The sequence below is a fragment of the Chelonoidis abingdonii genome, chromosome 10 (assembly GCF_003597395.2).
Source record: "Chelonoidis abingdonii isolate Lonesome George chromosome 10, CheloAbing_2.0, whole genome shotgun sequence".
Classification (NCBI taxonomy): Eukaryota; Metazoa; Chordata; order Testudines; family Testudinidae; genus Chelonoidis; species Chelonoidis abingdonii.
Window position 1 is genome coordinate 52,965,365 of NC_133778.1, and position 13,589 is coordinate 52,978,953.

At 40.3% G+C, this 13,589-nt stretch overlaps 1 protein-coding gene across 1 annotated transcript in view; it reads left to right on the top strand.

The window, feature by feature from the left end:
• NEB (nebulin) overlaps positions 1–13,589 on the top strand; it is a 170,535-nt gene that overhangs the window by 56,654 nt on the left and 100,292 nt on the right. The window contains exons 42-50 of the mRNA XM_032780956.2: positions 4,363–4,566; positions 5,950–6,054; positions 6,161–6,268; positions 7,372–7,683; positions 8,422–8,625; positions 9,749–9,853; positions 9,960–10,067; positions 11,190–11,501; positions 13,089–13,292. Of these exons, the coding sequence (XP_032636847.1) occupies positions 4,363–4,566; positions 5,950–6,054; positions 6,161–6,268; positions 7,372–7,683; positions 8,422–8,625; positions 9,749–9,853; positions 9,960–10,067; positions 11,190–11,501; positions 13,089–13,292 (1,662 nt within the window). The remainder of the gene's footprint in view (positions 1–4,362; positions 4,567–5,949; positions 6,055–6,160; positions 6,269–7,371; positions 7,684–8,421; positions 8,626–9,748; positions 9,854–9,959; positions 10,068–11,189; positions 11,502–13,088; positions 13,293–13,589) is intronic.

Here is a 13,589-nt window from a genome sequence, read left to right on the forward strand (position 1 = left end):
GCATCTCAGTCTTTCCTGACTGGGCCTCTCTGCCTACACTGTGATATTAGGCATGTGGCAGACACCACCAGCTTGGTCAACTTGAGTTATCATCTCTACCCCATGCACATCATACATCATTTGAAATACTTTTCTGTTTACTTTAAGGTGAGGAATGATGTGGAGCTGTTAAGTGGTGTTGTTACCATAGAATAAACAGTGACACCATCAACATGTTAAAATGAAACGTTTTGAAATAGTTGCATTTTTTTCTGTTTTATGACTTTATGCATTATTTCAAGACAAAATTGGATTTCTTCACAACAACAACCTAAACGGTAAAACAAAATTTAACAATAATTTTTTACAGGTGTAATTGAAATGTAGTAGTGCTAGAGACATTTCCACTCAAGATCATCATTATCCTCTTGTTCATTAGTATGATCTCTGTTGAGAGTGTGTGGGTTACCATAGTTTCACTGCCTTGGCATGGACACAGTTCTGTGCAGGGAAATTTATTCTGATTACAGACACAGTTGATTGTTCAGTGACCACTGCTGGCATATGCACAGATAAGATCTTGAAGAAGCTCAGATGCCACTGGATTCTTGAACAATGTAGGAAGTAGTTGATCATTCTCATTTTTCCATGCATGTTGCAATGGTGATCCAATATCTGGTTTATCTATATGAAAAGGCATCCAAATCTTAGTTTGACATGCTCTTCAAAACTTTCCTCCCATAGTGGCTAGACTGAGGCGCAAACAGATCATGTCTCTGTGGGTGTCCTTTTCTTTCTTTCTTTCTCTGGTCATATCACACTGCTACCAACTAGCTTGCTGCAGAAATTGTGGCTTGTCCATCATTCTGTCTCATTCTGGCAAGAATCTGTCTCAGTCTGAAACAGTAAGGTCCCTTTGTTTTGACAACATTGAACATGGATGTTTCCAAATACCAAATAGCAGTGACAGAGAGTCCAAGCCTCTTAATACATGTGACTCTTGTCAGTTGTGCTGGTAATGGTGCCTCTTTCAAGCCACATGTTATGTACTTGTTCCATTTTTGGAATGTATTGAACAGCAAGGTACCCAAAAGCCATATTTGCACATACAACATGCAGAAGCATCCTTGTGTCTGTTTCCTCTTGAGAACTATACTAGCCTTGGGTTTCCTCAACACCTCTGCTGATGATAGACTGTTTACTTCACTATTGGAAAAGCCTCTAGCAAGAAGGGGTGTTTGTGCTGGATGTGCTTCTAGACTCTCAAGTGTATTCCACAGAGGAATTTTATAAGTGATAGCTTGTCGGATGCTTTGTTTAGAAAAAAAATTCATGGAGGCACAGGGTGTCCACCAGTCATCTCATTCTCCTTCAGGTGACAGTACATTTATATATTTCACTGTAGTGCACTTGAGTTGGAGATTTTTGCCAGCAGTATCTCTAGGCGTTGCTTGCGCCCCTGTTCTCCTTGTGCTTTCAGGTGAGGGCATACAAGGGGTGTGTTCACCGCCTCCTTCTCAATTCCTTCTCACCACCTGTGGCAGAAATTGGATCTCCCTGTAGCTTTAGCTTTGGTCAGTCATCTTTCTTATACTTTTCTATATATAGCTTTTATAATTATAGAATACAGTGCAGTATAGTATAAAATAGTGTAGTTATTTTAGCTACAATTTTATTAGTACCTGTGGGATTTACTATGGGGAAAAAAAGCCCAGATTTTAAACAAATGTGCCACATACAGCACTGTTATCCCTGTCATGGATAGGTACAAGAGTTGTTTGATTTGTGTGCGTGAGGGATGTGTGAGGGACAAATGTTCTGTTTGTACCTCCTTTCCTACCTGCACTAAGGAGCAGAGAAACTGTTGTCTTAATGATGCAACCTTTGCATGAGCAGAGTCCCAATGGTGACCAAGGGGACCCTGGATCAACTTGGAGTGCTCCTTCAGCTTCTTCTGACTGCAGACGTAAGTCTGGGAGCAAACATCTTGCTTCCCCTTCTCCGTGTGGATCGAAACATTTTAAACATTCATACTTTGACAAGTCCTCTAAGTCTTCGTCTTCTCCCAGACAATCATCTGGTAGGTCCTGTGGTACTGGTTCAAAGCCTCACAGATCAAAGTGCTTACTGGTCATGTCAGAGGTAGCACTCTTGCCTTCAGCTCAATGGTGCTGTGGAGACCAACGAATTCACCCATGGTGGGTCCTTCTCAGTGTTCTTCAGCTCCACTGGATCCTCTGGCACCATCTGCATTGATATAATCAACTGAGGTACCTTCTACTCTTCAGGCTTTCCTAGCAGCAAGGGACCTTCTTTGTTTTTCGCTGCCTGACTCGCCTCTATTTCAGCTAGTTTCAGTATCTCCTCAACTGATAATGACTACACATCCGACACTGATTACACAGTCGACCTCGCCGATGCACCTGGCATTGACATCTCACTTGGAATCGATGATGCAACCAGCACTGATAATGCAACCAGAACTGATATTGCAGTCAGCTCTGCTGATGCATTTGGAACCAATGACACACACAATATTTATGTCAGCATCAGCTTTTCAGCCACTCTAACCTGTATCTTCTACTGACCCTTGTGTGTCTTCCATATCTAGACCACTGAGAACATCTATGGGAACAGCTCCCCCCTACCCTGTGTTGCCTTCTTCAGGCTCAAAAGAGAAAGAAGTTGTCTCTCCTCTGAGATCCTTCAAATCTTTTTATAGATCTTTTCACTGCCAGATCAAAGGATCAAGACTGGTTCCCAGGCAGGAAAATTCCAGCTTGGAGTCCCTCATCATAGATGGCTTAGTCCATACGTTACCCTGCATGGTAATATTGGTCTTGGACTTCCCCAAAAGACTCTATAGCAGTGGTGGGCAACCTGCAGCCCGCGGGCCACAAGCAGCCCATCAGAGTAATCTGTTGGCGGGCCACCAGATCATTTGTTTATATTTGCACGGCCGCCCACAGCTCCCAGTATACGTTCAAATGATATACCATGTGGCTGGGTGTGTAGGAGGACCATTACCACATGCCTATATGCCCAACAAGACAGATTGCTTAAAAAGGCCAGCTCCTGCACTTTGTTTTCTCTCCAAGGGCTCTGACCGGTATATTGCCTACAGTTATAAGCTACCACACAGCTCCTTCCAAGCAAGCACATTTGCTCATGAAGTAAGAGCATTACAAAGAAAACAAAATTAAAATAATAAAAGAACATCTATGCGTGCTAAACACTTACCATAGCGAACCCCTAAAGCCAGCTCAGGGGTCTGGTAGATGCCAGTCCTTCAAAACCCACAACTGGGTTTTCTCCAGGGTTACAAATTAATCTCCACGTTATGTCCATAATCGGAACTCAGGCTGGGCAGTTCAGCTGTTTCTTTGTGCAACTTGGATCTTTGATCTCCAGTCTCCAGAACAGGTAATCAACAGACCAACCGTCATTCCCCCACATCCATCCTCAGGGTGCAGCTTCAGGTTGCATAACTAAAGTTGGAAAATTTGCCTTAACCCTTCCACAGGAAATCCATTTAATGTCTATTGTCCCGAAAGTCGCTGCATGTCTGGCACATTTTCAATACAGTCCTTTGTAATCCCAGGTCTGACATTCCTCATATCTCCCCTATAGAGAGGTTACATACAATCCTGACCCACACTAACACATACATTAAATACAAAAAGGTCTTCCAAGGTGATTGTAGGAAATTGACACATCGTAGGTATTTTCAGAACCGTGACAATAGAAGTGATGCCTTAATTAGCTCACAATTAGCATCAGGCAGCTTTCTGTTTGCAGCCTTACTAAGTATGGATCTTCTCTTGTGCACTTGGGAGTTAAGTTACATTTTCTGCTGTGGATTTCAACTCTCCACAGAGCAGAGTGAGGGAAAACAATCTTTACTATTTTTAATAGTAAATATTGTCTTTATTTTTAATATTTACTATTAAATATCAAAACTAATATTTACTATATTTTACTATTTAATATTTTTAATATTTACTATTTTGTCAGTTTAAGTGACATGTCCAGAGCTTGAGGGGGTAGGAAGTGCCTATTCACCTGTGACATTTCATGGAAGAAAAGAAATGGCTGTTAATTCCCAAAATGCAAAATAGATGAATCTCCATCCTGACTGAGACAGAACTTCCAGGGGGTGCATTAAGTTGTTTGTGTAGTAACTGAAGTATGTAGAATCCACTTTGGATTTCAGAGTCTGTCAGTGTTGAACTAGCCTGTGAGAGGGCTGCAAGATGAATGCCTCTGTCATCATCTGATATTGATTAAACATTGAGAGTCTTTAAGTGGTGCTGCTTTTCTTTGAAGAAAAAATGTTCATGTTCTCTAAATAGTGAACTGTCTTATCTTCATCTGTTGTTTCAGCTTTTATATAAGTCTGATCTTCAGTGGATGAAAGGCATTGGCTGGTCCCCAATTGGTTCTCTGGATGATGAGAAGAATAAGAGAGCATCCCATATCCTGAGTGACCATATCTACCGGCAACACCCAGACACGATCAAATTTACTAGTCTGCTTGATTCTCTACCAATGGTTCTGGCAAAGCACAATTCTGAGATTATGAACCAGGTAGTTTTTTATTTATTTGCAATTAGAATTAAAATGATATAATTTTTCTGGATGCTCATGATTTGCTTTTTGGTTTCTAAGGAAAATAAAGACATTTGTATTACAATATTACAGTCTTTTTTAATTAAATGTCAAGGGTTTATTTCCAGTATAACTGAGTACTTTTTGTATTTTAAGTTTCTAGCACATAGCTAAAGTATATTTTAAAGGTATATTTTTGTAGCTGTATGTGTATAAAATCACAAGCATCTGAAAGTAATTTACCAAGATTTGGTTGTATGTTTTTACATGTTGTTTATGGTGTTATAAAATAATTCCTCAATGTAAAAGCTAAACAATGTATTTCCTTTTCAATTATTCTGCAAACAACTGGCCAGTTATATCGAAGAAAGATATTCATACCCATCTCAGGTGAATTGTTACCCAAAAACCGTATCATGATTTAATATATCTTTGCTAAATTGTATTTCTTTTTCTTCACAAAACATAATCCCCATAATATCACCTCCAATCTCTCTGATCTAATGGCAGACATAGTAAATTGCCATATTAGTAAAACTTAAATACATATCCAAAATTACCGGTACTTAGATTATTTGTCAGCAAATTATGAAATATTAAATCATTCATAGTTCATCTTTATTGTCAAAGATAATTGAAAAATTGCATTTGGTGATGTCTAGAACTTGCTTAATTCACTGTGATTTAAACGACGTTAGTCATTCTGGGTGAAATTTTGGCCCATCAAAGTCAATTGCAAGATTCCCTTTGACTTCAAGAGAGCCAGGATTTCACCTGTCTAGTAGTATGTTGCTCAGAAATATCACCAAAATCACTGAGTGGACTTCAGAAGCAAGATACTATGCAACAGACTATAATGGTGTTTAAAAGAGAACTGGATAAATTCATGGTGGTGAAGTCCATAAATGGCTATTAGCCAGGATGGGTAAAGAATGGTGTCCCTAGCCTCTGTATGAGATGGATGGCAGGAGAGAGATCACTTGATCATTGCCTGTTAGGTCCACTACCTCTGGGGCACTTGGCATTGGCCACTGTCGGTAGACAGGATACTGGGCTTGATGAACATTTGGTCTGACCTGGTACTGCCGTTCTTGTGTTCTTAACATGAGTGAGGGTCTCAGTATCTGACATTTATTCATTAATAAGTAAAATACTGAAATTTGCAATGGGTCTCCAGGTCAGTGCAAACAAGAGAACTTTTATTGTTGTTTTAATTTTAGTCACAGTTGTTCTGGACTGCATGAAACTCTTAGAATTACTCATCTAGATCACGCATATTCAGTCAAAATTGTATTTTATCATTTTAATAATTGAGGTTTTCATGATTCCAACATCTTAGTGTATTTGCTGTTTGCTTTTCAGCGCTCATATACAGCAGCTTGGAATAAAGATAAAACTAGTATCCATGTGATGCCAGATACCCCTGATATTGTATTGGCGCAGCAGAACAAATTGAATTACAGTGAGGTAGGTGATGCCTTGCTTAAAAATTGAAAGGCGGCATGTGAGACTATTTAGATGAAAATGAAATGCATTATTTCTGAAATGTAATGAATATTTGTTATGATTTAAGAAACTGTACAGACTTGCAATGGAGGAGGACAAGAAGAAAGGTTATGACCTACGGGTAGATGCCATTCCAATCAGGACAGCTAAAGCCTCCCGAGATATTGCAAGTGAGGTGAGTAAACTTGGACCCTTCTCCTCTCAGTTTCAGAGGTCTCAACATTGTAGTGAGCAGTTGAGGGCATGTTTCATCAACACAATCATGTATCCAGCAACACACTTTCCAAACAATAAATAGAGTGCAACTGGAATAAAATCTGCCCTATGGGAACTGTAGGGCTGTCCTTACTTTATCTGTGGCTAGGTTTCACTCCCAGCATCTGTTGTCTATTTGAGGAGCTCTGTTTGATGACTTGAGGGGTGTGACAAATGAAGTCATCTTGTCCAGTTGTGATTCTGACTAATGCCTCCTATTTAATAATTGCTTGTCAATATTTTTAGCAGAAATAATTTTTTTGTTGTAGTGAAACCTTCCAATACTGCCTATCAGACCTTTCCCAGTAACAAACCCAATTAATTGAAACTGGCATTTGGAAAAAAGTGTGTTTCACCTTGTTAACTAGTAGACTTTATGCAAAAGCATTGAACAAATTGGACTGGATTTTAGGCTAAATGCTAGTTGAGAAATTGACATGGCCATGACCAAGTACAGTGGCTTATCCAGTCACAGGGAGAAGTTTTTCCTCTCAGACACTGTCAAGCTAAACTATTGTTGTAGCATGTTGAAGGTCTATGTAATATTTTGATACTTAGTAACCAAATTTAGTACCCATTTACCAATATTTTTAATAACATCTTAACAAGGTTGAGGCTGTTATCTGAGGAAGTAACTGATGGGCACCTCAGAGAAAGAATCTGAATTCTGACCTCAGGGGAGCCTGACCAAGGAATTAGAAATAACTTTGATACAATGTCTCAGGCAGAGGAAGCTGTAGTTTTCCTCTCCAAACACTCCAAGGACCTAGTCGAAAAGACATCTTATTCCTTATATGTTTAAGGAGCTCTTGTGTCTAAACTTCATTTTAAGTGCAGGGAGCCATACGAGTGCTTTAGCACTCAGGTATCACACTCTGTGAACAGAACACTTCTTCACATAAAAGCCTCCATACTCTGAGCTCATGATGAAGTCCTCCAGGAAGTTGCTATAGGATTATAGGATGTTTTCATAGCCCCCACCCCTGAATCTTACTTATTAAACTTTTTTTTTTTTGCCTACAGTACAAATACAAAGAAGGGTACCGCAAACAGCTTGGCCACCATGTGGGAGCCCGCAACATCCAGGATGATCCTAAGATGGTGTGGTCTATGCACGTAGCCAAGATCCAGAGTGACAGGGAATACAAGAAAGATTTTGAGAAATGGAAGACCAAACATAATACTCCCGCGGATATGCTGGGAATTGTACTTGCCAAGAAGTGCCAGGAACTGGTTAGTGAAGTTGATTATAGACATCCTCTGCACCAGTGGACATGTCTGCCAGACCAGAATGATGTTGTACATGCCAGGAAAACTTATGATCTTCAGAGTGATGTAAGTCTGACTTTTACTAGCTTTGTGAAAACTCAAGTGTTTTATTAATTATGTTTTTTCATCCTATGTAAAAAATGTATTTAAAGGCCTCCATTTCTGAACTCTTTTTCCTGCAAGGAACTTTGCTGCAACATATGGGATAGGTGGATATTTTCAGAATGCTGCCAGTACCATTCCACAGGTTAATTCGTTCACGGTTTGTGGCATGTAGCCTTCCTTTTGCATCCTAAGTACTGATCTCCTCTTGTTCACTTTGGAGTTAGATTTTCTGCAGTGGATTTGAACTCTCAGTAGGTCAGGGAGGGGGTAAAAGCATCTGAGTTTCATGTTTGTAAATATATACTGTTTTGTTTGTATAAGTGACATGTCCAGAACTTGAGGTCCTTCTTATCGCTGATATCTGAGAGAGGAAACGAAATGTCTGTAATTACCAAAATGCACCTTGAGTGTCTGGGTTATCTCCATGCCAGTTTTAGGTTTATCTCCACCCTGACTGAAACAGAACTTCTAGTAGGTGGAGCAAGTTTTTTATCGGGTAGCGGTGTAGGCAGAATTCAGAATCTGTCAGTGTTGAACTAGCCCTGTCAGAGGGCTGTTAAGTAATGACCTCTGTCATTATATGATATTGATTAAACAGTGAGAATCTCCTTAATTGGTGCTACTTTACATTGGAGAAAAAAGATGTTCATGTTGTCTAGCTAAAATAGTAAACTTTCTTGCCTTCCTCTTTAATTCCAGGTTGTATATAAGTCAGATCTTCAGTGGATGAGAGGCATTGGCTGGTCCCCAGTTGGCTCTCTGGATGATGAGAAGAATAAGAGAGCAGCCCACATCCTGAGTGACCATATCTACCGGCAACACCCAGACACGATCAAATTTAATAGCCTGCTTGATTCTTTACCGATGGTCCTGGCAAAGCACAATTCTGAAATTATGAACCAAGTGAGTTTTCTATTTATTTGCAACTAGAATTAAAATAATATAGTTTTTCCTGATGCTAATGTTTTGTTTTTTGTTTTTTATGCATAATAAAGACATTTGCATTACAATACTAGAGCCTTTTCATTGAATGTCAAGGATTTATTTCCATTATACTGGAGTAGTTTTGTTTTGCATTTTGAGTGTCTAGCACATAGCAAAAGTATATTTTTAAAATATATATTTAATAATTGCTTATGTTTATAATTAGAAACATGATAAAGATTTTACCAAGAGTTTGATTGTATGTTTTGAGATTTTTTTTATGTTATAAAATAATTTCTCAGTGTAAAGAGCCAGGCTGTTTATTTCTTTTTCAAGTATTTATCATGATTGTGGAGAAAACTGGCCAGTTATACCTAAGAAAGATATTCATCTATATCTCATGTGAGTTGTTGCCCCAAAACATCTCATTATTGTATAGCTCTTTGCTAATTTGCATTTTTTGATCTTCACAAAATATAGTATCCATACTCTTACCTCTAATCCCTCTGATCTAGTGGCAGAGGTTGTAGTGATTTGCCATCTTGTGTAAGACTTAATTATACTCCCAAAATATCTAATCCATTATTTGCCGGAAAATTATGAAGTATTAAATAGTTGAAGCTGAACCATCATTGACAAAGATAATGGAAAAATTGCGTTCGGTGATGTGCAGCACTTGCTGTATTTGCTGTGACTCAAACTTGATTAGCCATGTGGGGTGATATCTTTGTCCCTTTGAAGAAAAATTCCAATTGACTAGAGTAGGCCCAGAATTTCACCTGTTGAATGATACGTCACTCAAAAATCCTACTGAAATCATTGTGCGGTCTGGTGTAGCAAGGTACTATTCAATGTGAATGAGAGTATCAGTAGCTGACCTTTATTAATTAATTAGTAAAATTCTGTAATTTGCAGTGGGTCTCCAGGTCAGTGCAAAGAAGAGAATTTCTGTTGTTATTTTAGTTTTAGTTACAGTTGTTCTGGACTGCATGAAATTTTTAGGATTTATAATCTTGATTGAGTCAGAATTATATCTTACCCTATTAATGACTTAGATCTTCATGATTTAGAACATCTTATATATTTGCTGTTTGCTTTTCAGCGCTCATATACAGCAGCTTGGAATAAAGATAAAACTAGTATCCATGTGAAGCCAGATACCCCTGATATTCTGTTGGCACAGCAGAACAAATTGAATTACAGTGAGGTAGGTAATGCCTTGCATAAAAATTGAAAGGCAGCATGTGAGACTATTTAGATGAAAATAAAGTGCATTATTTCTGAAATGTAATGAATATTTGTTATGATTTAAGAAACTGTACAGACTTGCAATGGAAGAGGACAAGAAGAAAGGCTATGACCTACGGGTAGATGCCATTCCAATCAGGACAGCTAAAGCCTCCCGAGATATTGCAAGTGAGGTGAGTAAACTTGGACCCTTCTCCTCTCAGTTTCAGAGGTCTCAACATTGTAGTGAGCAGTTGAGGGCATGTTTCATCAACACAATCATGTATCAAGCAAAACTCTTTCTGAGCAATCAATAGGAGTACACTTGGAATAAAATCTTTTGTATTGTTCCTATAGGCCTGTTCTTACTTTATCTGTGGCAAGATTACATTCCTGGTGTCTGTTGTCTATTTGATGATCTCTGTTTGATGGCTTGAGGGATGTGACAAATGAAGTTATCTTGCCTAGTTTTAATTCTAACTAATTTCTCTTATTTAATAATAACTGCTAGTCAATATTTTTAGATGAATTAATCTTTCTGTTGAGGTGTTATCTAATGTCAATAGTGTCCCCCTGCACCTGGCTTACCCCATCTTCCGTAGAGCAAGGGGGACAAACCTGGGCTCAGGATGGAGGGAGCTTGCAGTAGCTGCTGTCTAAGCAAGCTGATCTAATTAACAAGGCAGTATACTTAAAGGGGAAATGCACATATCTCCCTCCATTCCTGCTGCTTTGTAGAGTGAGAGAGTTAACCCTTGAGGACTCAACCAATTGCTAGTTCATCATTTAGCAATAAGGGAAATATCCCACCCTCTGACTCTCCACCTCAGCCAAGCTTCACAGTCATCATCACTGTGTACGAGTATTAAATTGTTTGTTTAAAACTTATACTCTGTGTGTGTGTGTGTATGTATGTATGTATGTATATAAATATATATATATAAAATAGTCTTTTGTCTGGTGAAAAAAATTTCCCTGGAACCTAACCCCCTCATTTACATTAATTCTTATGGGGAAATTGGATTCGCTTAACATCGTTTCGCTTAAAGTTGCATTTTTCAGGAACATAAATACGACATTAAGTGAGGAGTTACTGTATTTACATATTTAAGGGACTCTTGTGTCTAAGCCTTTTCCTAAGTTCTAGGTGTCATATGTGTGCTTTAGCATTCAGAAATAATACTTTATGAAGTGACATATATTCACATAAAAGCGTCCAAACTCTCCACTAACCATGAAGACTCCAGAAAATTGCTATGGGATATTTTCTTAACAAGAAGCCTGAAATTTGTTGAACTTTATTTTTTTACCTACAGTACAAATACAAAGAAGGGTATCGCAAGCAGCTAGGCCACCATGTGGGAGCCCGCAACATCCAAGATGATCCCAAGATGATGTGGTCTATGCATGTAGCCAAGATCCAGAGTGACAGGGAGTATAAGAAAGATTTTGAGAAATGGAAGACCAAACATAATACTCCCGCGGATATGCTGGGAATTGTACTTGCCAAGAAATGTCAGGAACTGGTTAGTGAAGTTGATTATAGACATCCTCTGCACCAGTGGACATGTCTGCCAGACCAGAATGATGTCATCCATGCTAGAAAGGCCTATGAGATTCAGAGTGACGTAAGTACTGAATGAGAGAGCTCCCAGTTGTATCATTAAGGCTACGTTTTAGTCAGGTGTATTTTTAGTAAAAGTCATGGTCAGGTCACAGACCATAAATTTTTGTTTACTGCCGGTGACCTGTCCATGACTTTTACTAAAAATACCCCTGACTAAAACTGCGGGCGGGAGGCTCATGGTGAGTAGGGTGCAGCCCGGGTAAGTGCTGTGGGTGCTGGGGAGGGCAGGGGGCATGACCCGGGAGGGTGCTGTGGGTGCTGGGGAGGGGAGCACAGGTGTTTGGGAGTGAGTTGGGTGCTGGAGAAGGGGGCCACAACCTGGGGAAGCACCACGGGTGATGGGGAGGAGGGTGCAGATGCTGGGGTGGGGAGTCGCAGCCCAGGGGAGATGCAGGTGCTGTGGGGGGGAGGGGCTGGGGCTGGGGCAGGCTTCTTACCCAGCTCCTGGGAAGCAGCAGCTCCAGCTCCTTAGAGCTCCTCATGCTGCTTCCACTCCACCCCAGCCCCAATTCTGCAGCTCCCATTGGCTCAGAACCATGACCAATGGGAGCTGCCAGGGCGGTGCCTGACTGCTGGCAGAGGCAGCATGTGGAGCTAGGGGAGATGAGGGAGAGGACCCAACCCCAGGTAAGCTGTGACCCCAAGCCCTGAGCTCTCCCACACCCAAACTCCTGCTGCTGGGGGGAGGGGGCCCTGAGACTGCCCCTGCAGCAGCCAGTGCAACTGACCGGGGGATGGCCCAAGCTCAGACAGCTCCTGGGCCAGCCACACAGGGCTGCTGCAGAAGTCATAGAGGTCACAGAAAGTCATGGAATCCATGACCTCCGTGACAAACAAGGAACCTTATGTATCAGTGATCACAGATGCATAGTAAATTATGCTTTCAGCATAATATCTTTCCCTTTTGGTGGGTGCAGAGGATCTGAAACCTCTGGAATGGTGGTTCAATAGTTCTATTATGCAGTGAGATAGGCTAAAAAGAAGCTCTGAAAGGGAACGTCACACCTGGTCCCCATCACAAAGTGCTGTTCCATGATTATTTTCACTGTGGCTGTATAAAGTCAGGGTCACGGTCAGTGGGTGTATGAATTATGCCGATTGATTAGATCTTAAACGCACTTGAGGGGGGAATCAAAGTGAGCCATGCCCACAATAGTGTCTATGGAGTGGCTTCTTGATGAAACTTGTGGGAAGGTTTCATCATTCAAGCTCAGGTCAGGCTCCCAAGCTCACCGCTGTAAATTTGGATGTGTGAGTGAGGATGTTCTTAGTGGAAGTCCCTCAACTATGAAATTCATGGCCTTATTGATCCAAGACGGTTGACCTTCAGTGCCTAATGAAAATCCCATATTTTCTCTCAGGCTTTTCCTGACAGGTGATAGGATGGAGGATACCTGAGGAAGATGGGGAGACAATATATGTCTAAACTGAGGGGAAAGATTGTAGCTGGCTGGCTGAAAGCCAGTGCAGAGAGGGAGGAGGGGTTTGTTTCAGTGCACAGGGCTTGCGCAATCCCTGCATGAGAAGTAATGGAATGTTTAACTGGGTATGTTAACTAAATAGTAACCTTTGTATTTACTGTTAATAGAATTGCTACAAGTCAGATCTTCAATGGTTGAGAGGCATTGGTTGGGTCCCAACTGGTTCCCTGGATGTTGAAAAAGCCAAGAAGGCTGGAGAGATCCTTAGTGACAATATATATCGTCAGCCACCAGACAAATTTAAATTTACTAGTGTAACGGATTCTTTAGAAATGGTCTTGGCCAAGCATAATGCAGAAGCAATGAATAAGGTGAGTCCTAGCTTTCTGAGAGAGGTACTAGTGCTGCAAACCATTAAAGATACATATAATTACAAATGTAGTTTGTTATTATATGTATTAGACCCAAATTACATTACCAAATATGTGTTAGACCCAGGATATAATGATCAATTATGTATAGTTTGAGACACATATTGTAGCGATTTGTAAAATAGCTGGGAACTAGTTGTCTCTGAAAATGTCCATACATTAAAATAATTTGTGGTAGTATTCAGGGCCTCAATGCTTGCCTACACTTTGTGGACCTGATTCAAAGCCCATTAATGT